The sequence below is a fragment of the Neovison vison genome, chromosome 1, assembly GCF_020171115.1.
Source record: "Neovison vison isolate M4711 chromosome 1, ASM_NN_V1, whole genome shotgun sequence".
NCBI classification, from domain to species: Eukaryota; Metazoa; Chordata; class Mammalia; order Carnivora; family Mustelidae; genus Neogale; species Neogale vison.
The window spans coordinates 208,009,465-208,034,269 of NC_058091.1; the positions used below are offsets into that span (position 1 = coordinate 208,009,465).

The 24,805-nt window shown below is 35.7% G+C and overlaps 1 protein-coding gene across 2 annotated transcripts in view; it reads left to right on the forward strand.

Annotated features, from left to right (window-relative positions):
* Positions 1-24,226, forward strand: part of EDIL3 (EGF like repeats and discoidin domains 3) — a 410,169-nt gene extending 385,943 nt beyond the window's left edge. For both annotated transcript variants that reach the window (XM_044266049.1, XM_044266057.1), the window contains one exon: positions 21,208-24,226. In XM_044266049.1, coding sequence (XP_044121984.1) covers positions 21,208-21,357 — 150 coding nt within the window. In that variant the 3' untranslated portion in view covers positions 21,358-24,226. The remainder of the gene's footprint in view (positions 1-21,207) is intronic.
* Positions 24,227-24,805: the final 579 nt, after the last annotated feature.

Below are 24,805 nucleotides of genomic sequence, written 5' to 3' on the forward strand. Positions count from 1 at the left end.
GTAGTAGATATATATTATTGCACCGTACAGTTCTACACTATATTTGTCTAATTGTTTTTTCTAAAAGTTCTTACCATTTTAAACATCTTTCCATAGTATCTCCTGGTCTGAATTTCTGTAGGGCCCTGAAAAATGGAAGTGCTCAGTCTCTATATCAGTAACTAATTCATTCAGATGTTAAAGTGTAGCCTCAGTTGGACCAGTGAAATTGAAACTCATTAATCCCTTAGAGTGTTTGTACAAAGAACTCTAACTTTCTAAAGACATAACAGAAACATATCTTAGTTCCAAGATCTGGGAACTAAGTATGTTCTGAGTATTTGTTAATATGTTAAGTATTTCTGAGTTAATAATGACTTCTTCCATTTTATGTAGCCCTTTCATTCCCTTACTCTTCTCATATTATTAACCAGTAGAAAGTTGAGAATATCTTGCTTTTTTTATTTTTTAAGATTTTACTTATTATTTATTTGAGAGAGCGAGAAAGAGAACTTGAGTAGGAGAGAGGCAGAGGGAGAAGCAGACTGCCCACTGAGCAGGGAGCCCAATGTGGGACTCAATCCCAGGACCCTGAGACTATGACCTGAGCCAAAAGCAGACACTTAACTAACTGAGCCACACAAGCACCATAGGAATATCTTTCTTCTTCAAATATTCAAGACAGAGAATTGATACATTTCCCCAGCAGTATTGAGCCTGGAATGGCTATTCCAGTGGATCAACAGAATCTGAATTCAGTTCACATAAAATTCACTTTAGGGGAGACATGTTTTTAGGTTTAGATTATAAAATCCATACTATTTACCTTTTAACATCTCAGAACACACACATTGTGCATCTCAGGATACATTCATTTAACATCTCAGAAAACACACACACACACTTTATATTTTAACATCTCAGAAACTGTTGTATCTTACTATGTCACAATTAAATTGGGAGCATTTATTATTTTCTAGAAGAACCTAAAACAATGGCATGATTTCTAATCAAATAGCATCTTAGACTGAATGAATATAGGGTTTTTTGTAAAGCCATCTTTAAATGTATTTGTGAGCTATAGACAAATACCTGCTATGATTTCTGGCAAATAATTGTTTCAGCTACTACCTTTCACTTTGTTACAGTAGGCATTCTGATGCATAGGGAATGAAAATGTATTCCATAAAATAAAGCTTTTTAAACTCCATAAATTATATAGCTCTTGAAATTAATTTTAAGACAGATAAATATTCTCATCCATTATCTATGTGTAATACTCACAAAGGTGTCTGGATGGCTCAGTCAGTTGAGTGTCCAGCTCTTAGTTTTGGCTCAGGTCATGATCTTGGGGTCATGGAACTGAGCCCTACAAGGGGCTCCTTACTCAGTAGAGAGTCAACTTGAAATTCTCCCATCCTCTCCCTCTCCCCCTCACCCCCCCAAAATAAATAAATCTTAAAAAAAAAAAAAGCTTATCTGTAATTAGCAAAATCCTTATATAGATTGATTTAGGAAAGAAATATAAAGAAAAATATGATTAAATTATTGTTCTGATGAAATACATTTTTTTTTAAGATTTTATGTATTTGACACAGAGAGAGAGATCACAGTAGGCAGAGAGGCAGGCAGAGGGAGAAGGCGAACCAGGCTCCCTGCCTTTTTTTTTTTTTTTCTTTTTTTTTAAGGTTTAGTTATTTATTTATTTGACAGAGATCACAAGTAGGCAGACAGGCAGGCAGGGTGGGGGGGCGGGAAGAAGGCTCCCTGCTGAGCCGAGAGCCTGATGCAGGGCTCTATCCCAGGACCCTGGGATCATGACCCAAGCCACCCAGGCCCCCTGATGAAATACTTTTTTGTCTCCATTTACATTGAGTGTGTGATTTCATGATTGTATATGAATAACTTTTTAATTTTTCCCTTAATAATAGATGAAGCATTTGCGTATTACTGCATTTTATTTCATTATCTTTGTTTGAAATGCATGTAAAATTTTTGTCAAGTTGACCAAGATTTTCTATATCCTTACTGATTTTCTATCTTCTTATATTATCAATTATGGAGAAAGCAATATGGAAATCTCCAACTATAATTGTGGTATTCCTGATTTCTTCTTGCAGTTATATCAGTGTTTACTTGATGTATTTTGAAGCTCTTCTAAAAGATCCATGATCAGCTAGGACCATAACTTCTACTTGATCAGATAGCTCCTTTGTGATTAGAAAATGACCATCTTTATCCCTAGAAATATTTTTTGATCTGAAAACTGCTTTACTGGTATAAGTAGAAGTACTTCAGCTTTCTTTTGATTATTGCTATGTTGGTGTGTGTTTTTTTCATCCTTTTACTTTTAACCCATTTGTACCTTATATTTGACATACATTTCTTTAAAAAAAAAAAAAAGAAAGAAAGAAATACATTTCTTCTATGCAGCATATAGTTGGGTCTCTTTTTTTTTTTTCCCCAACCCTGCTATCTCTGCTTTTTAATCAGAGCATTTAAATCATTTATATTTAATGTGACTATTGTTATAATTGGCTTTAAATCTGTCATCTTTCTGTTTCTTTTCCTACTTGTTGCATCTTTCCATTTTTTTTTCTTTTTTTCTGTCTTCTTTTGGATTAATAGAATTTATTTAATGATTCCAGTCGGGGTTTTTTTTGTTGTTGACTTATTTGCTATAACTTTATTTTTTATTACTGCAGTGATTTCTGTAGGATTTGTAGCATATATTTAAACTTACTCGTCTACCTTCAAATTAATGCAGAGCCCCAGAAACCTACCTCTAGAAGCACAAAATAGATCTTAGCTATAAATCCATGTACTTAGGAACCACATTTATTATAACACTTGATTTTGACATTCCCCAAGTAAGTCTTACCATAAAGAAAGAAATAGGCTCCCACTAGGCAAGTTGGTCAACCATGAGAGTAAATTGATACCCAGTGAAAAGGATGTAGGCCAGAATTCTTATGTGAGACAATAAATCAGTGTCATCTGTCCAATATAAAAATTTCTGAAGAACTAAACCATTTTCATATTATAAATATGACAATCAGCTAAACCTAGACCATGTAACTGGCAGTTTTAAAATTAAATTTAACCAGTTTGTTTATGGTATTACAACTAATTCACTATGATGAAGAAAAGCCTTAGATAAGTTTACTATTTATTACTGAAGAAAACAACAAACTCCAATAAACTGTACATAAGAATACAGCAATTACTATTACAATAAAGAAATACTTTATGTATAAGAAGGAAGAGCGAAAGTTCTTTGAACACTTGGAAATGTAGCATATATATATATTATATATATATATATTTATATATGCCCATCATAATATACATGTATATATATCCAAATAGTAAAATATTTTTACTAGGTATTTTACCTCTAACTTTATATATTCTTCATAGGTATGCTCTTCTTCTTTATAGAAGCCCTCCACAGCTGAGCAATTAATCTTTCTGAATAAGCCATTTCCTATTGATTCCTAATATTATTTGTGTCTTGTTCTCCATGGTTACTTTCCATAAGGGAAAAAGACTTCAGTCTTTACAAATGCAAATTCAAATACAAACTTTCAGCCACACAAGTATTATAAATGCACTGAATGTTTTGGCACAAAGCGTGTGCTTATGAAATGTTTTATGTATGTACATTTCAAAAGGAAATATTTACAAACAAAATTTTCTGATTCCCTTTTTGTACCTTTCCATTTTTATTGACTGCTTACTCTAATAGATTTTTGGGGTGTAGGTATAGAATTCTGCTGTAGATCCAGAACTTCAGGAAAACCATTTCAAAATAATAGCAATTTTCTAGGTTTACCGCAAGTGGTATAAATGAAATACTAAAAATGTATGAATGCTGAATTTTTAAAAAATGTATGAATGCCCTTTCTGTTTCTCATCAGTTGTAACTGAATAAGCCTCAGGAAAGCAACACCAAGGAAAAAGTATAAATGTACGTTGGAGTGTGTCTAAATGTATGTGTCAGTATATATGTATGTGTGTGTATATATGTGTGCATGTGTGTGTGTGTTAATACCTAAAGTCAGTTAAAGAAAAATACATTCCTGTTCTCTTCATTGAAATGTCAGTTTCTCATTTTCTTCCTAGAGCCTTTATAAGAATTCCAGTTTACTGTAGCATTTTATTTTTTGACAAAACTCCACATTGTATCTTTCATGATGGAGCATGTGGTGATGCCATCACAATCTCCACATTCTTATTTTTTTCTTTCTTGTCTATAATATTTTCTAATGTTTAACTGACTTATATTTCTCTACTCCATGGATTCAGATACGTTTTTATTTGAAAGTCAAATGTTCCTTTGCTCTCATGAAAGTGACATTTGTTTTATACTCTTGGAGCTGTTTTTTACTGCAGTTAGCAGGAAAATTGCAAAATTTGACAGACACTTCCAGTGTTTAATTTTTAAGGCTATAAGCCAAAGTAAAACAATAATAAATTTCAGGAAGGGTTCTTATATGGAAAAATTAGAAATGAAAATGGATTTTCTCATCCAATATATTAGTCATAATGTCATGGTGTTTAAATAAACCTGAATTCACACCATGGGGGCTTTCTTCTTTGGGGGAAAAAAAAAGAAACTGGTAATATTCTGCCTCCCTCCCTGAAATTGTCCAGGTTTTTTAAAAGCATAAATCAAAATTTGCAGCTTCACCCTGGATTTTCTATAAAGGAAAATCCAAAACTTTGTTTCCAGTAAGATTTTATTGGGTCCTTAAAGATGCCACATACTCATCAAGAACGATCCTGCCACACCTTGTTGAACTCTAATTCAGTGGTTACCAAAATTGCCTGATCCTGACCCTCCTAGGGGAGCTTGTTAAAAAATACACATTTCTGGGCCCTGCCTCTGACTCTCAGAGAGATGAGCTAGGAATCTAAATGTTTACAGAGGCTCCAGCTAATTTGAATAAATGTTTACAGAAGCCCTAGCTAATTTGAATAATGAGCACGTGTGGGAAAGATGACTCTAACTGGCACCAAATTTAAGTTTTTGAAACTGAGCATAGTTTTGTATTTTTCTAGTCAGAACGGAACATATTGTGTGATAATTCTTTAGGACTGGCTGGCCTCTAATTTGTCAGTGGTACAAGTCAGTATGAATCTATGACTCCGATGTAAGTTTAGATTTTCATATTTCCCAGTTGTCTCATGAATACCCACAAGGAAACACGTATTAGCTTTAAACAAATTTTAAATTTAAATAATAAATTTAAGCAGTTAGGAATACAGATTAGGTAGAAAAGCATCTAGAAGGATGCGACATTTATAGTCATTCAATTACATATTATTCTGGAGGCAGTTATTGTCTACTGTGCTGGATGTACTGGGGGAAACCTGATTTTGACAGCGGGTCAAAGAAATCCCAGCCTAATAAGGAACTTGAGAATGGTAGAAAAACTTTGATCCAGTCAGCTCATTTTGAAGACTCAAAATACAACCTACCAAGTGTATTATTCGATCAAATAGCTGTAGGAAATCAGTAGCACAAGCTTAGAGTTATCTAAGAAAAATAATAATAATATTAAATTAAGCTCATTTCATAAAAGTCTATGACTCTGCAATAGGAAAAAAAAAAAAAAAGAGTTCCTGGTTCTTCTCTACTTCCTTTCCTTTCTCAATGTCAATGTGGGGGGAGAAAAAAGGCAGCAACGTCACCAGTCATTATTAGCAAAGCCTTCATAATCTGCATTGGAGGATATATTCAAATTAATCCGTAATTACAGATGCTGCAGGGTATCCTTTCGTTCCTGCTGAAGCTGGCACTGTGAGTAGCTGAAATTAAATTTGAATATTCAGAGCCTCGGAAGTCCAGCTCTTCTGTGAGGCAAAGGTCAGATGAGATGTCAGTTCAGTAATAAAAGCCATGCTGCTCTTCTGAAATTTGAGCCGGGTGTGAAATTTGGAGCCTGTGGAATCCCCTGGGAGGTAAAATAAATGGAATCCCCAGGCATTCGGTGAGAAGGATTGTAGCAGGAGGAAGTGAAAGGGGATGAATGAGTCTTTCAAGATGGAGCAGCCACAGGTTTCTGAGCTGCAGAATCAAGGACAGTCTCCCAGTCTTACAAGGAGACCATTAGTCTCATCCACTCAGTCTTGTTACTATTTTCAAATAAGGCGAAAGGGAAAGAAAAGATGCTGCTTTTCTGAAAGTGGTTTCCAACAACTAATTGACTCTACACAAAGCATTCAGATTCAAAAACAGCAAATGAGTCGTGCCCCTACATGCCAGAGATTTATATGTAGTCACTGTAGGGTACTTACGTAGGTAATTGGGTAGTGACTTAACTGGAACTTAGTTAAGGAAACAATTCTACAGTTTCAGCGTTGTCTAAAAATAAGGTTGGTGTTAGTTAAATAAACACCATCTGGTATCAACTGTTATTTAGAATTTTATCTGCTTTCTTCCTTGTCATAATTCAGTATTATGGGACCGGGCTGGGATGTGTGTTGGTATAAAGAATACACAATCACCTGTATTCACATAGATGTCGATGTTATTAGATTTTCAGACTCAGGACACCTCCTGAGACTGTTTCTGTTTTGGCAGAACGTAAAGTTCAATGATGGGCTCACCATTTTTAATTTTAATTATATTAAAAAGCCCTCCCCAAGAGTTGATAGAGATCATAGTTAATGTCATGATTCCGCTTTTAATGCAAAACCAAAAAAATGCATAGAACTAAGAAATTAAAAGAAAAAAATGCAGTCTTTGGGGCTGATGTGCTCTAGACTGAATAAAAATTGGTAACAGGCTGAAACAAAATATTTAGTAAAAACCTGTAAATAAAACATTCAGTTACTGCCATAATCTATATATACCAACTAAAAAGTTCAAGGAATTCCTGCTATACATTATGGACCTTTTATAATTCATGCTTTTGACAAAAATAGAATGGAGCCCCTGTAAATTTTACTAAGGCCTCTGACCAAGAAGGCTGTATCTCAAGAACTAACCTCGTATAGAAGAATTGATTTATCAAAGTGAAAGTCATTTGCAGACTTAGATGTGCTGGGATGGGAAAGAACAACCCCACTGAGCACGTTTAAATTCAGAAAGCAGCTTATTTCACCAGTGGGAAGTGCGGTAGCCATTGTTAAGGAGCACAGAGAACAACACGAAGTGGACTCAGCAATCAGAATCAGTTGGGAGATGGGGCCTGGGGGTCAGAAACAAGGCAGCAGACTGGATGCAAGGCCAGATGCAAATAGACAAGGGCAGAGGTCAGCTACAGGGAGGACTGTATTTCCATTTCCATGTTTAACATGAACTCCAAGTGTCCTGCCTACCCAGAGTTGTTTGTTCCTGAATAGAGAGTAAATGGTTTACAACGAGGAAAGGAAGGGAGGACCAGGAAATGGGGCTTATGGGATGGAGGTGAACGGGAAGAGGGTTAGTAACTTAAATAATTACAATGATAGAATCCAGTAACTAGCTAAATGCTGGAGAAAAAAGATAAACTGGAATGATAGACTTGCCACAGGAACACTCAGAAGCTATTGATCTTAAGGAGCTCATTAAGAAGTCATTCAGTTTGTTTGGAGACAGCAAGAGAAAGCTGGTTGTCTTTCTTCAAGAATCAATTTTGAAGTAGCAAAAAAAGAAATTCTTTATACGTTATTTCACATTAAAGGCACACAGTGAAAATAGATGGTTCATTTTGACCATTGAAGCCATTACATTTCTTAGAGGGCATTTGGATTTTTAATCTGCTTCATTTAAAAGGAAAAACAAAAGCAGAGTGCTGGTCCAAGGACATATACTGTGAGGTAGTATGGAAAAACAAGCAAAGCATTAGACACAAAATCCATAAAACTCACCAGTTTGGGGGTGGGTTGGGAGCAAGGGGGAAGAAAAATATCCCTGCTGCTATGACTCCTATTTAGTGACAGATAATATCCCAGTGCAGATCCTATGAAACATCATTCTAGGTAAGACAGAAGTGTAAGGTGTTAAATAACAAAAAATCAACCAAGGGAATGTGAAGATCTAATTGGCTTTATTAAATGACTGATGGATAGGCGGCACCCCTTCTAGCAAGTGGAGGGGGCTCAGAGAGTTGTATAAAATGGAAGGCTTTTATGGAGGGAGGGTGGGGCAAGAACATGAGTAGCGTGAGAGGATTGAGGCAGGCAAGGCTGCTTCCCCTTTGGAGTCAATGCAAAGGGTCTGTTTTATCATGCAAGATTACTTCATCTTCCTCTGTAAATGAGTCGTGGAGAGAGCCCAGTGGTAGACACATTAGCACCCGTCAGAAAATTCCTGATTGACCAGTGAAGACTGCATTTCTGGGGGAGGTTGAAATTGTACTAGATTAACTAAGAATCCCCAGTGTAGACATGACCTAATTGATGCCATTTGGGGTCTGAGGGTTTATTTTTAACCAGGGGAGACAAAGCGAACAATGCAGGGAGATGCAGTGAGAGACAAACATATATATACTTTTTCCTTTGTGTTAATTATCTTCCATCCTAAAAACTCAAGAACTTCTTTGTTTCCAGAAAATTGGATAAGCTACCTTAAAATTTGAAACCATATAGTTTTTCCAGTTAACAGATATTTCTGCATGAATGAAAGTGTGAAAAACATAAGAAATATGTTATAAAACATGCTATTAAAGTAAAATGTCCATTAAAAATATTTTTTATTATTACATATTATTATTACATTTATGGCCTTATTTTTCCCAATGCTCAAAGGCCAAAAAACTTTACCGTCTTAATTTTTGAATCTTAATCCAACATCACTCATCAGAAATTAATAAAAATATCCCCAGTGAAAATTATGAACCTCTCATGTTTATGTTTATGTTTGACTTACATATTATTAGACAAAATTGTATAATGACAGTATTCCTCAAAGGAAAGGAATCACTCATTCTCTTATTTAGGTCATGCTTATATTTTGACTGTGAGGGACTATCAAGTGTTAGCCCACCTTTGACCCTAGGCATCAATTAGAAAGGTTAACACACTAAAAATACTGATTAGTGACAGCTCTCCAATAGAATGGTCAAGGCTAAAAAAGTTTAATAAATTGTTTAAAATTCAGGTGTGTTATCACTCATTAAAAGGTAGTGATGAAACTGATTGAAACAGGAGAGCTTAGCTGAGAAGAATTTTGAATATTTTTATTGGAAGAAATAGAGTCCTATTTAATGTGAATCTAATAGTTATCATTCCCATTATGAAAACTGATGTAGGAAAGACGTTAGGGTTCAAAGCCAATGGCCAAGAAAGAATTCTTGAGATACCTTTGGTGCAAAAATGTGATTTTATTGAAGCATGGAGACAGGACCCAAGGGCTGAAGAGGTCATGAGGGGTCATGAGGAGTGGCCCATTATATACTTTTAAGTTGGGAGGGGGTTAGGCATAACATAGGTCTCAAAGAAATTTGGAAGCAAGGTTTCCAGGATCTTGAGGGGGCTAGCTATTGTTGGAAAAGGGTCATTTATTACCGTCTAATTAAACCCGAGTCATAAGACTCTTCCGATATATATGGGTGGGTCATATGTGTGACAGATGATTGCCAACATGTATCTTGGATGGTTTAGAGATAAAGGAAATTTATAAAGTAATTTTTATATATTAATGTAGGCTTACAGGATGGGGAGCAGAGGGGGCAGTTTGGGTTAGAATTGCCTTTCGCCCTTACCAAAGTGTCAATGTCAAGGCAGTTGAGTCCCTAGAGGAATGTCACTCTGCCTGTTTCAGGGCCTTGTCAGTGGGCTGTGGGTAGTAAGGAAATCTAATAATTCCTCTTCTGCCTCTATTTCCCACATCAAAAATGAGCACGTCATTATTCTGATTGCTGAAACTACACGTTTACCATTGGAGAGAACACAGCAAAAAGTATGAACCCATTTCATGTCTAGATAATTACCAGACAACTAATATTTTGACTGCTTAATGTAATATATTTTGAAAGTGAAAAAATCCTCAAGGACATCAGTTCTACATGGCACACAAGCCTTTCCACCATCATACCATTAGCTGTAATCTGTGGAGCGATTTAAAGTGTCTAACTTACAAAATGAATTAGTATTCTAGTCTTTTTCTGCTTTTTCACAGGTTAAATCTGAAAAAGGATAAAAGATACCTGTCACAGTTCCACATTTATGAGAAACTATGAAAGGATTTCTGGATCTGCCACACCCTATAAAAATGACCCATTAGGAGAGTGATTCGCATATACTTCCTTTTGTTGGGTCTCAAAGAGAAAGTGTATTTATATGTACGATGGGCTCTTGAGGCACACATCTGTACTAAGCCCCTTCAGGCCCTTTTTATAAATGCAATGCATTTCTCATCATTTTAAAGCTTCTGGTGTAATTTGAGACACAAAGCTGGTTAAAAGATAATATTTTTAAAAAAATAGCAGATGAACCCAGCGATTGTACCTGCATGAAAAGAGTATTTTTTCCAGTTTTTCTATGGAAAAACACCCAGAAGACCACACACAGGAATTAATTTCCTGCTTTCCAATAAAGCTGGAAATAAAATTAATGTTGTACAGATAAATGAGATGTTTAATAGTTAATAATAATTAAAGGAAGGTATTCTTCATAAGTGAGTGAAAAAGTGTTATTTTACATAGCAAAAATTTTCTTTTTTCTTTTTAGTACTTTACTAATATCTAGAAGTATTAGCAAAGGTGATTTTTTTTTCCTCCTGATGTCAGATATAATTTAATGACCAGTGTACCCTCAACACATTGACAAAAAGACCCAGGCTTCCCCTGACCAAAGTAGAGTTTGCATCTGCTAAGCTCAGGACCAGGGCTCTCTACACTTTTCATTTATGGGTGCCAAATTTAGCAAACAAAAATGCAGCACACCTGTTAAATTTGAATTTCAGATAAGCAATGAATAATTTTTTAAGTATAAGTATATACCGAATCTGATATCTTGCAACTCTGTCTCCATTAAAAATCCCCTAGATCTTCCAGTCAGAACAGATGTTCTCCTGAGAAAACACCTAAGGGAGAGAGGATAGAGTGAGAATGCCTTTCTTTCACACTTAGGGAAATACACACCGACATATGCACACATACTCTCACAACCTGCTTCATGTCTGCAATTCTATTTTGCCACCTCATCATCTGTCCCCAAAATTATCTTCTCCAGCTCCCTGACACTGTTCCTTCCTCAGCACCAGTCAGGCTTAGAAGACACATGGCTGAAGGCTTAAATCACTACTGTGCTCCTACTTAGGCTCTGTACTAAGTCATGTCTGACCAAAATAGGATGAGACGTGGAGTGAGGGAAAGGTTCCTAAAGTGGGGTGGGAATTGTCAGACACTTATTTTTCTACTGCCGCATCACTGAAATATCTTCTCTGAAGGGGTCAAGACAGACTACAGATTGTTGAGATATAACACAAAATACCCAGTGTGATTTAGGAGATTTTGAGATAAACATTGGGCTTCGTTAGAGAAGCAGACTGTTTTGTACTTTACTGGAAAAGAGGAAAGGCATTTCTACACTTCTGATTTTAGACTAAAAAAGAAAAAAATCAGATGGTCTTGCTGTCTGAGTACTCTTCATAGTATCTATATGAGATACTATGAATGAAGAGTATGAGATACTCTTCATAGTATCTCCTATAGATACTATGAGCTCTCCTAAGAGCTACTTTTGAAAAGCAGATGATTTTCCAGTTCTGTTTTTTTTTTTTTCTGTAGGAATATTTCTTATGGCAGTCAAAATCTGAGTGCTAGAAAGCAGATAGTTTAAATCTATAGCCACAGTTTAGAATGACATATTTTATGTTTCATAAATCTCTATAGGCAATCATCCTATGTGATATATTTGCTGGGATATTCTTGTTTCCTAAGGAGACTTTCGTCATAAAAGAAGTTAAATATGGTGGTGTGTCCCATCTACTGAATGACTTTTACACTGAGCATTCCAAATGCCAGTGGATATGGGAGAAAAAAGGCAATAATCAACAGAGTTAGCAAGTTTTTTTTTTGTTTGTTTTGTTTTTTTTTTTTTAAAGATTTTATTTATTTATTTGACAGAGTGAGATCACAAGCAGGCAGAGAGGCAGGCAGAGAGAGAGGAGGAAGCAGGCTCCCTGCTGAGCAGAGAGCCCGATGTGGGCCTCGATCCCAGGACCCTGAGATCATGACCTGAGCCGAAGGCAGCGGCCTAACCCACTGAGCCACCCAGGCGCCCGAGTTAGCAAGTTTTGCTTTGATTTTTCTCGGTGTCTTTTTCTAGGGTCAGGGTCTTTTTAACAGAAGTTGTATGAATTTTTCAGGAAGGCTCTTCTGGCTCTTCCTAAGAATGGCCAGGACCCCAGCTTCTTGGAATTAAGGCTATGTAAGAAAAACACTGAAGGAATGGAGGTGGCTAACCTGTCCCCAGTCCCTTCCCCTTCTCATTTGGTTAGTTTGGATCTCAGCAGTTCCTTAGCTCAACAAGTCACTCTCACAGTGGTCTAGGGAATCTCAGGTACAATCTTTGCCAGCTTGCTGGTAATAGAGAGGTTGATATTACTGTGGAGAGTTAGATCTCTTCATCTCAGATGTCTACAGGCAAGCTGAACTCTTCTGTTAGAGACCAGAAGTAAAAAGTTCTCCAAAATACTCCCAAAGATGTGTCACTTCCTTCCTTTTCCAAAAACTCCCAACCCCCAGAGTACCTAAGGAGGAATGAATTTTAGAAAGATATCACAGCCCTCTTTTCCAGTCAATAATTAAATATCAGCCAACCAGCTATCACATCAACTACAGGAAATGAAAGAGAGTCTGTAACAGTTTGAAAAGTAATAAATGACCCTTTATTGTCAGAGTAGAAAACAAAAGACAACATATTTGATTTTTTTTTTTGGCCAGTTATTAGTCTCCCACTGGTGCATTTTGGGGGAAAAACAACAACAACAATAGAGGCCAGGTAACACTGCAAGAACTCTAAGTGAATGTCAAATTTGTGGTTGAGTAAAAATTTCTTGGGATATAATCAGAGATTTATATACACTAGGAACATGAAGCAAAGCCAGAGCAGTTCAGTGAAATGTAGCATTCCCTGAAGCCAGAGACCTACTTTTTTACATAATTACAAAAGAGAGCAAACTTCAGAGCCACAAGAAATCTCCTGAGGGCAGCAATGGGAGTGGAATTCATTTTCTTGGAGAATCCATATAGTAATTTTAATGGTTTAAAATGATTCATGAACTAGTGGAAGAAAGACATGGAACTTGTCCCCATGTTTTTCTTTTTACTTCCCCCACCAAACAAAAATGTTCTATAATTGGACTTTTGAAGTTAAGTCTTTGGATAGGCAGTTTGAAAGTCTCACATAATTTCATCGAGGGAGCTGGGGAAGCAAAGAAATCTCTAAAGGAACCAGGGTCCGGATTTTTTAAAGGGCTTGAGGAACAAAATAACATTTTGAAAGGGACACAGTTAAAAATTGGTGTCCAATATGAAATATGGTGCAGAATGATTTATATATGTCACCATGTTCTATAGCTTTCAGAAAATCTGCCAGTTTCCCAGGGGATTTCAAAATAATCTCTAGTAGATGACCAAAGTAGTATTCCCCAAGGAATGTATAAGCTTTTTCATAAATGATATTAAAGAAATACAGAAGAATAAAGATGTTGTTACTGAAATATAAAAAAGAACAAGTAACACTAATTGTTTGATATATTTGTTAAGTTTATGTTCCTGAGAATAAATACCATCCAGAAAATAAAACCAAAAAGAGCAAGTAAAATAGAGAGAGTAGGAACTAAGAATAAAAGATTTAGAAAGTGTACCCAAGAACCACAATCAATAAATTTCAATAGGTTGTCATGTTAGGATTTATTCAAAAAATCAGAAAAGAATAAGTTCACAATTAATTTTGAAGCCTGAATATCTCTGACAGGCCTGGCACATACTGTTGAGGAAGTCTGGGGCACAACTCTTTCAGACAATGGAGGTCCCTCCTCAGACTAATCAATGTTAACAAATATCAAAAAGTCCTCTGTGATACCTCTAACCCCTCAACATCAATTACTTATGCAAAGGTTGGAAGTTCCCAAATTCACTCTCACTTCTGACATCAGCTGCAAGTTCAGAGGTCCCCAAGACCACTTCAGGTTCCATAATTCACTAGAAGGACTCACAGAACCCATTTAAAACTATTATACCTACAGCTACATTTTTTAAAAAATCTTTAATTAACATATAATGTATTATTTGTTTCACAGGTACAGGTCCGTGAGTCATCGGTCTTACACAATTCACAGCACTCAACAGTTACAGCTTATAATAGTGAAAGAGGATTCAAATAAAAATCAGCGAAGAGAGGAGGCATGTAGGGTAGAATCCAGAAAAGTTTCAAGCATGAGCTTTCGGTTGTTCTCTCTGGGAGTCTTCAGCAGTGCTAACCTCTCTCAGCAATGATGTGTGACGTACAATATGCACTAGGTATCACCTCAGCCTTGATGTTCAAAGCTTTTGTTGAAGCTCAGTCATGTAGACATGGTTTACTGCCTGAAAGGCTAACTTGAGCCTCCAGCCCCTTCAGTGGTCAAGCTGGTTCAAAGCCCCCACCATAAATCATATCATTAGTATAGACTCTCTGGTGTGGCCCAGGTCTCCCATGTAAGTGAAGACAGTCACCTCTCAGGACTTTCCAAAGTCTTAGAGATTATCTTCCAGGAACTGAAAGCGAAGATCAGACCTCCTTTTGGGCAAGGTGAAGATTTTACTGCACACTCATATTACACAAACTTGTATGATCTGTACTGTCCTCACTGGAATGGCACATGTCTGCATCACTATGACAGTTCTAGATGGGACACACCTTGAACTTTGCAGGTACATTCACCTGCTGATAAATTGTTTCAGTTGACTATGGCCTTTTTTCATCTGTACCCTTGGAGGGTAGTAGTTCTATTCAAGGATGCTTGGGGGTTCTGTTCAAGAAGCAGATCGCTGTTCCTCTCCACAGATGAGGATTTTTGCCGTATCGTTGTTGGGACGTTGTAGAGTGAGGGCTTATCCCCCACCTGCTGCAGACTAGTGATCAATGAGAACCTGTTAACACAATCTCCTATCTCTAACAAAATCCTTTCTTTATGTGTGTGTGCATTTCTTAGAATGTGATTCTCAATATGCATTATTTTCCAAGGAACATTTCCTAAATTATTGGAATTTACCTAGAAACTGATTTCTTGTTTCCTTATTACATCTGAAAGAATGTACTTATATTTAGACTAATTTTGTTACAGAGTTTCATTGGTTTAGTGGAATTGATTGGAGAGAAAACCATCAAGAATGATATACCAGCCATTCAATCATGAAATGGTTTCAAGGATGCTGATAAATTTTCCTAGAAAATTGAATTCACTGAATAATAGCTAGAGTCTATGGAAGCTAAAATAATCAAACTTTGGTTTTAGATTTTTTATATCCAATCACTAACAGAAGTTTCATACATTAAAACTTCCAATAAGATTTCTTTTTAATGTGATGTACATTCATACCCCCAACAATTTTCTATACATTTTAACACAATAATTTTTGTTTTACTTTTTAATGAAAAATTTTGGTATTTTTGGAATGCTTTAATATAGGGCAAAGTAGAACATAAATTGTAAATTATCCTAAAAGTCATAGAATGAGAAACAACTGAAGTTTCTCTTACAAACACTATTCAAATAGATAAATACTCTGTTTGTGCATTAGGCTTTTAGCCATTAAAGCATTGGTCCAAGTTGTAACTCTGGAATTTTTGACAGAAATTCAAGTAATGTTAATAATAAGTATATAAAAATGATTTTTATGATGCTGAACCATAAACTAATAAATGTAAGTCCTTTATGTCACCCACAAAAGTCAGATTTTATACTCACATAATATATAAATGGTTACTTTATGAAATGGATACTTAAATCCTATGTCCACTAAATTTCCACTATTTTTATATGGATCATAATCTTAACTGCGAATTGCTATCTTTAAAATATCATGATTCAATAAAATGAAATGAAATTGGAATAAATATAAATGTCTACATCCACTATAAATCTCTTTTACAAGTGAAATATTGGGAAAATCCTGACTTAAGAGAATTTCTATGATAAAGTTCGAAGTTTGTTTTGACAATTAGTCATCAATCATGGCCAAAAATGTAATATAATAGTTTTAAAAATTTTAGACTGCATCGATAGAAGTATTGTATCCATAACAAAGGCACATTCTATACTTTGGGCCACTCAGGTCATTACTACATAGTATGTCCAAATAAATACCACCCTTTCAAGTCATATTTTAAAAACATAGGGTATCCAATGGAATGCAATCAAAATAAGTTTAAAAATCATCTCACATGAGTTTTTTTAAGCAACCAAAAATGTTTAGCCTAAAGCATCACGAATTTTGAGGTTTTGAGAAATTTATGTTAATTATTGTTAAGGAGATCTAAAGCTGTTTTTCTTTTGACAGATATCATCTATGCTTGTTGAGAATAAAGCACTAGGATCAATAGATGGAACTTAGAAAGAGGCATGTGTCAGCCTAGTGAAAGGACAGACTTCCAAAGTATCTGAATACATACATACCTACCCTATTATATTGAGGATTGCATTGTCATTGCTGGAAGTTCCACGTCAGAAATGTTAGAGGAAAGACGGTGCTCACAGATCTATGCCTTATTTTCCAAGTCTCAGATTCTTCCATTCTATGAGTGGAATTACATGAAAACAGTGTTTCTCATGGATCAGAGTTGGAAAAGACTATTTTTTTCCAACTCCTTCACAAGTACTCTGGATGAAAGAATAAATAAGTGAAATTATATATGCTGGATAATTTTTTTTTTCTCTTTTCCACTCCTCTCCCCTCCAACCCCCACACAAATGCTGCTCTTGGGTAATGGATTTTTATCTTTGTCTTTAATCCTTTAAAAACCCTTTCAGTGTGTGAACATAGGCAATGAAGCCAGTGGTGTGTTTGACACCATTGCCAAGGCAAATGCAAACAATAGCTTATTCGACTCTTGTATTTTCACAATATCTGGAATCCCATTTATAGTTCTAGTCTCCACATATCAAAAGAGAAATAATGAAATCTAGAATGGGGAGACCAAAAAAGGCCATAGGGATGAACTGATAGTTCCCTGAGGCCTTACTAAAATACTGATTTATTAGCCTTAAAGAGCTTATGGAGGCTATCTAAAAATCCTTAAAATTGCTATTTGGGTGACATGAACAAAAATTCCAAAAGATTAGAACAATGGGAGTCTCTTTAAAACCTTTTTTTCAGAAAGATTTACTTATTTTAAAGAGAGGGAGAGAGGGGGAGAAACCCAAACAGGGGCAGGGGCAGGGAGAGAGGGCGATGAAAAGAGAGAGAGAATCTCAAGCAGACTCCCTGTTGAGTTCGGAGCCCAATGGGGTGGCTTGATCCCATGACCCTGAGATCATGACCTGAGCAGAAACCAGGGGTCTGATGCTTAACCGACTGAGTCCACCCAGGTGCCCCTCTCTTTGAATTTTCTAATGCATTATTTAGGAAAAATAAAAAGAAGTATATCTTCACAGACCAGATGACATTCTAAATAAATAGTATGTGCAAGAAATTCCCCCAAGAATTCCTCAACATTTGTGAAAGGCAGTTAGAGGTCATGGCTGCTAAGAGACGCTAAGTACGCCCCAGCTGTCTGATGGTGTCATGAAGGAGAACCCTCCCCTCTTGGCAGTCTCCCATTGATGATGTCTACTCTGGCCGGAATAGACCATTGTCCCTAATGAAGAATGACAAGTCTTATCTTACAAAAAAAAAAAAAAAATTAAAACGTTGCTGGAAGCAACATTTAATTGTTTTATCTGACAGTCTCTTTGTGTTGAGATTTGAATCCTCATTAGAATCTGATTTGAATTTTAACAAGTATCACAGGAGAGTTGACATTGAAAAGCCTGATCCAAGATCTCAGCCACATGAAAGCAGTGGCAGTTCTCTCTATTATCCTCTAGGTTGTAATTTGGAAGCCTCTCCAAAGTACCTTAAGTGCCTTTTTCTTGAGGGCCTGTATGTTGGGAAAAGCCCAATAGATCCCTAAGCATTATCGTGTCTGAGTACATCAGCAAACTTGTCATCGGCTAATTAGCTAAGCCTCCTCCTGAAACTGAAGCATATGCATACTCTTTTCTAAAAACTTCTCAAACTGTGTTTCTCATATCCAATTTTTCCCTTCTAAATGGAGATATGTTTACCATCGATCTTTTCAGACTTTGGTATCAATTGAGTTGCTTATATCTCTGAAGTGTGTACATAAAAGCCCATGTCTAGAATTTTTACCCATTTTTAAAAGTTAACTAAAAATACTGAGTTTGCATTCCTTTGCTGGATAAAACACAGAACTAGCATTCTTAAGCATGATCTTCCTAGTGCTGGAGACAAGAAAACAGTACATGGGCCACCTGTTTGCACAGCAAGTACAAGATGCCATTCTCGAATTTGCAAATAAGTACTTTGTGTTCTCTGCTGCATCATTACTGAGAGACTTCCAAAAATAAAAGTGTTGTCTTCACTACCTGTAGGCCATGGTTTGGGTGATTCCAATGTGGATTGTGGCTGTTTTTCTGTGAAAATGTTTGTTTTTTAAATTACACTATTTTATGAAACTTCATTTAATCTTTTCAATGAGCATTCAAATAGCTATGACTTTCACCCCTTAAATCAGAAATGTCACAGTTGAATGCAGTTTCAGAGCTGATGTAGTTTCTCTAAATTGTATTCTCCATTATAAAGGCTAAGTATAATATTTCAACTATTTCTTTCTGGGTTGATAGTTTCTTATTGAAACTTGTGCTGAAGACCAGTGACCTCAAAGAAAATTATTTCTTACTGTGTATCCTTCCCAAGAAATGGTATGACCATGTATTTCGGACTGTTATAGATCTTGTGATGAAAGTTAATGAATTTAAGTTCTTTTATTCCAAAGAAACACATTAACTTCTCAAGCAAGGCTCCTAAATTGGATTTGAGATTCTATATTTAACTGTAACACCACAATCTCAGCGAAGCATTTGAATCCAACATCGTATGTCAGGGAGAATGTCAGGAAACCATAGAAGGTACTCTCTTATTTTCCGCTTTGGCAATGACAACCTCTCTGAGGATTTTTGGTGAGTGTCTGTGTGGTATATTCTATACATGTGAGCTTCTACTAACAGAGACACTGTTATTTAGTAACACACTTAAATCCAGAATTAGTTCTTGGTTGGTCAATGCAAAGCCAGAGCATTGCTGAGGATAAAATTTCTATTAAATGAAAATGGATTCAGATATGCCAGGATGATGAATTCTAGACTTGGCACAGTTCGGTATTCTCTTCTTCAGCAAATATTTATTCAAAAATTGCCTTTGAGATATATTTTGTGTCAGGTTGAAAAATTGTCCCCCACCAGGTAGGGATAGCACTTCTTATTTGCCCTCAATGACACATAATCTTTCCGTGGGACCAGCAGAAAGATTGCCCCATCTTGTCTGTTGCTTCTATTAATCAGTGCCATTGTCTAATGCCTTTGAGAGGACTTCTTTATTTTTCCCTACCCAGGAAACCTTTTGTGATCATGTGAGACTGAGCCAACTTATTCTAGAAGGCCATTTTTAAAACATTCCCTTTAATTTTAGAATATTCAAAGACATGGGTTAAATATTCTATCATGTAGTGATGGAGTTTCTTTTTTTTTTCCCCCCCTTTGGGGAATTTTTGTTTCGGGTCTCCTTTTAGCTATATAGTCATGTTTTGATCTCAAGCAAGAAAGAAATTATCTTCCAATTATAAGATGCCTCGTCAAGTTAAAAGGGGAAAGTTTGAAGAGATTCTTCATTATCCTATTTGAGCTAAAATGAAAATGTGAATATAAAAAAGTTAGAAATTTCTTAAATAATAAGTGTGCAGACTCTATAGATGAAAAATGATGAAATCTTCAAGTAAGACTAAATATTATCAATGCATGAATTTCTCCCAAAGTAATGTCTAATTTAATGTCGTTCCTATTAGGATCCCAGTGTCCTGATTTTGTTTTTTCTGCAGCAAGCACTTTGCAAAATGATTATAAAGGTCTCTTTGGAGAGAAAAATGGTCATAAATTCTCTTTAAAAGAAAAAAAAAAAAGCTTTGAAACAAAAGATTGGTGGAGAAGAATCCAGTGCCAACATGTCAGGATGGTCTAAGTCACAATGATCGCAACAATATTGCAGGGATCCAGGAATGAATAGACACAGAAACCAAAAACAACAACAACGTTCAAAACAGCATTGATTGCATTCTTTCTCTTGGGGATGGGTTAATTTTGTTGTCTGTGAGAAGCAAGCAAAGGACATTGTGATAGGGAGTGTTGTGCTCGCCAAATATCCATGTGCTCCTCCCCATTCCCAGCCTCCTTTGCAGCTGGGCCGGGCTGATATAATTAGTTAAGGTCAATGATATGTATCCAGAAATGATGTAAGCTGCTGCTATACCATGGAACCAGCAGAAAGATTGCCCCATCTTGTCTGTTGCTTCTATTAATCAGTGTCATTGTGTCTCTCTCACCTTGCCCTTTGTCAATGTGGACGCCACAAGTTTCAGATGATGGCTTCAATTTGCAAGCAGCCTGGATCTCTGAATCCCTCCTTAGAAGAGAGCACCTTCGGCAAACTGCTTAACCTATACAAGCCCGTGACAGAAGCAAGAAATAAATATCTGTTGCATTAAAAGAAACCTGATAGGCAGATGAAGATGATAGATCTATGCCTCAGATGCCCAATTTCATCTTACTTAACTCTTTAAATTAAGCATTACTTGATAATTTATATTTTTAAGATTTTATTATTTATTTATTTATTTATTTGAGAGAGAGAGCGAGAGAGCATGAACCGATGAGGGTGTGGCGGTAGGTAAGGACGGAGGGAAAAGCAAAGTCCCGCTGAGCAGGGAGCCCGAATCAGGCCTTGATCCCAGGACCCTGATATCGTTACCTGAGCCAAAGGCAGACCCAACCCACTGAGCCACCCAGGCACTCCAACAATTTAATTTTAAAATGATCATTTAAAAAGAAGCTGCAATAATTTGCTTTGAAAAAATGATTAGTTATCAAAATCTTACGATTGGGAAAGAAGGTTCCAAACAAAAAAAATGATAAAAATGATTCCCAGGTAAAAGAAGGCTGTATGATTGATATTCTTTGCTCTTTTCTATTAGGTTTTCCAGGGCAATTTTGACAATGATACCCACAGGAAAAACGTCATCGACCCTCCCATCTATGCACGGCACATCAGAATCCTCCCTTGGTCCTGGTACGGGAGGATCACGCTACGTTCAGAGCTTCTGGGTTGTACAGAGGAAGAGTGAGGAGCGTCCATGCCCCACAGCCCTCCTCTCTGTCTCCCTGAAAGTATCTCCATGGAATGAACTGGGCAAACTCTGTAGGAAACTGAATGGGATTTTTCATGAAAAAGTGCTCAAATTATGGTAGGCCACTGTCTTTTTAAGGAGGTCTAAGCCTGCCTTTTCAATGGTTTAATTTGATTTTTATTGTTTAAATTGCTTAAGCCACATCACATTAACTTGTGAATTACTTTCATCACTGTTTTCTGAATTATTCACAATGGTTGGAATATATTAAGGGAAGAAGTAGCGCACTTTTGCTAGCAAGGATAAAAAAACTCATAGTTATCAAATTAAAGCAAGAGTTGATAGAGCTTTTATAATCAATACTCAGCTAATTCTTACAAAAGGAACACTGCAATGTTAGCAATAAGGTTTTTTTTTCTTCTCTAATAACTCTACATGATCCTAATTATTTCCCCTGTGCCTACCAATCACTGTCAGTGTTTATAACAGAATTTTGAAGAATCTGTTACATGCAGTACTAATTGATATTATAATTCTCATTTTACTTTCATTATTTCTAATCAAATATATCATGTAATCTTTTTTCTTTTCATTCTATTCTATATTCTTTATATTGTATATCAACTGAATAAGTCCATATTTTTTTCTAAATGAGTTTTTCCTGTTATTTGCCTAAAAGTTTCATGTTTATGTGTGTGTGTGTGTGTATGTATACATATATATGTATACATATATGGAACATGATTGCCTGTCAGTAGATTGATCATATTTAATATCAGTAGATTGAATCTGAAATTCTATTTTTGAAGGAAGCTATAACTATGTAATTTCCAAATACTTCCTTGATGAAAAACCCAATACTACCATTTTGCAAAATAAACAACAACAAAATAGTATTATGTCCCTTTAAACTGGAATTTTAAACTTTATTTTGATGGTATTTACATAGCCTTATCTTTACTTTAAAATAGCAGAATAATGAATTCTGTGTTTGTCCACTTAAAATCTTTTTAGCAAACAAATATTAACACAGTGCTGCAGAGTCTGGCCAAGCGTACTCATCATCTCTTTGTTCATCTCTGCATTTCCTGTGAAACTAGAATTTGACTGAGACTTGAATGAAACTGGTGGCAATTTCCTAGGAAAGCACATTGTGTAGTTATTTGAGAAAAGTATTTACTAATGACAATGTAGTACATCATTTTAAGATGAAAATTGATTTCTATTTATTTTGCTTCAGAGGTCCTGAAAAAATAAGCAATTGTCATAACAATTTGTTATTGATAATGGAGGTTTCATTGACATGTCTCTCAAATTAAAGCTCACACTGCCTCCATAATAGTCCTCAGCATCTAATTTATAAGCTTTACAAGTATTTGTTTTATAAGGCTTAGACACAGAATTATTGGAGTTTTAAATTAAGGGTCCTGGAAAAGAAAGTATGGTATGTGTACAAAATGTTAAGGTCCTGTGCTACACTGAGAAGTCTTTTTTTCCCCCCTATTATTTGTGCTGCATAACAAAAGCCACTAGACTGTTATTGTCTTGTCTGTCCATGTGTTAACCGCATTTCTTAATGATGTATATATGGAGTGGGTCTTCAAGCATAGTGAAGAATTTAAAGGGAAAGTCAATCATAATGGTGTTTTTAATAAGAGCAGAATTAAGACTGGCTGGCCACACATTTGTCCTATGTCCACAGGCTTTCTACTTCAGGTTCTTATGAAATTGTTGATCTGAAGCATATGAAATGGTGATCATTTTTCGGCATCTTTCACAACTTTGTTAGGTCCTCAATATTGCCTTTTCAGACAACTTTAAAATTAGGAATTAAATCTTTTTAATTTCCTCAATGTTTAAGTCATATTACAAATAATTACTTAGATCCAAAAATAGACACACTTACTGTCTAGCCAATGCCTTTTATTTTTTTAAACATCTACTGTCCCACCAAATTTCTAGCCATTTTCCTTTACAGACTATGCACGATTCTTCATTCTAAACAGAGTATGTTTTAGAAATTATGAGTCATGCTTTGTAATGATTTACTTTCTCAAAATTATTCCTGGCTTCTTGTGATGTTCTGAATTTTATTTTATTGATAGTTTTTTAAACAAATATTTTCAAAGGGAGTTTGTTAAACTTCTACTCCTTACCTTTTAGAAATGCACTGAAATGGCTTTCTCTTGCTTGTGCATTTTCTCTCTGCTCTCTATGCACTTCACCAACATGGCACGACCAACAGGATATGTTTGTCCCATGATGCCTCAAATTCATGACAACAGAGGGATTCCCACATGTGTTGATGTTAACAATTCCTATGAAGTAGTATGTAGCTTTTGTGTCATTTGTTTCAATGACACCAAAGGGAAACAAATTTATTCTACTTAAATTCACACTGAAACAAGTTAAATCTTAGAAGAAGAATACACAGAAAAGTCACCTAGTCTTCACTATATGGAGTAGCGAAGATATATTAATTTTGTATTCTATGAAATTAACAAACATCTCTGTTTTATCTATATCCTGTTGAAAGCACTTATCATAGTCACTAATTCTAATTTCAGGGTTGACTTTCTCTTTCTGGCTTCAAAGGATTGGTGTGAACTTTGAAGACTTAGGGTACTAATGATTGTATCTTTGCTAGTCAACAAATTATGAAACATAATACTCCCTACTGGCGTCTGATGTGTCAGTAAGTACAGAAGTTACTAAGACACAAATAACCTTTGCAAACTTTCAAGCTGTGTAATATTCCAATGTTGGTTTTTTCCTTTGTATATATACTTAAATCATGTAGGATGTTGTAAAATTAGTATGACCTTGTCTAGTCTTCAAACTTCAAATAAAACTTTGGAAAATCTGGGATACCTTTGAAGCGGTTGTAATTAAACACATTTGTCAGATTATACAAATTGTCTGAATGGCCACTACTCTTAACTACATGCTTGATGTAATGTTTCTTTGTACAAGACAATTAAGCAAATACATAAAAAAAGAGAAGTTACAATAGCCTCCAAATACCCATTGCTATCAGCTAACCTTGATTTTCCAGAATTATTAAAATGTGTGTTTTATGCATTTCTCCCACTCCTTTCAGCTGTGCAAAATTTATTGGATTACAGGTAACCCAAAGTCATTTTTTGCCTCATACATATTTAACATTTTGTGTTCCGGGATTGATCTGGCCATTGTTAACCACATGCCGTTGCTATCACTTCTAGTATTTTTTAAATACGTGATTCTCAGGAGCATAATGAAGAGATCCAGTCAATAGTAAGCAATAACACAAACATTAGCAATGTATTTTACCCATGTAATGTCAGCTATTGCTTAAAGACAGAACACTTGGCTTCTTCATAAGCCCTGTTTCTGCCTCTCTGGAAGTCCTGGGTAAAATACTAAGTCTGTGTTCTTCCCACTTCCTAGATATTTTCTTAAGATT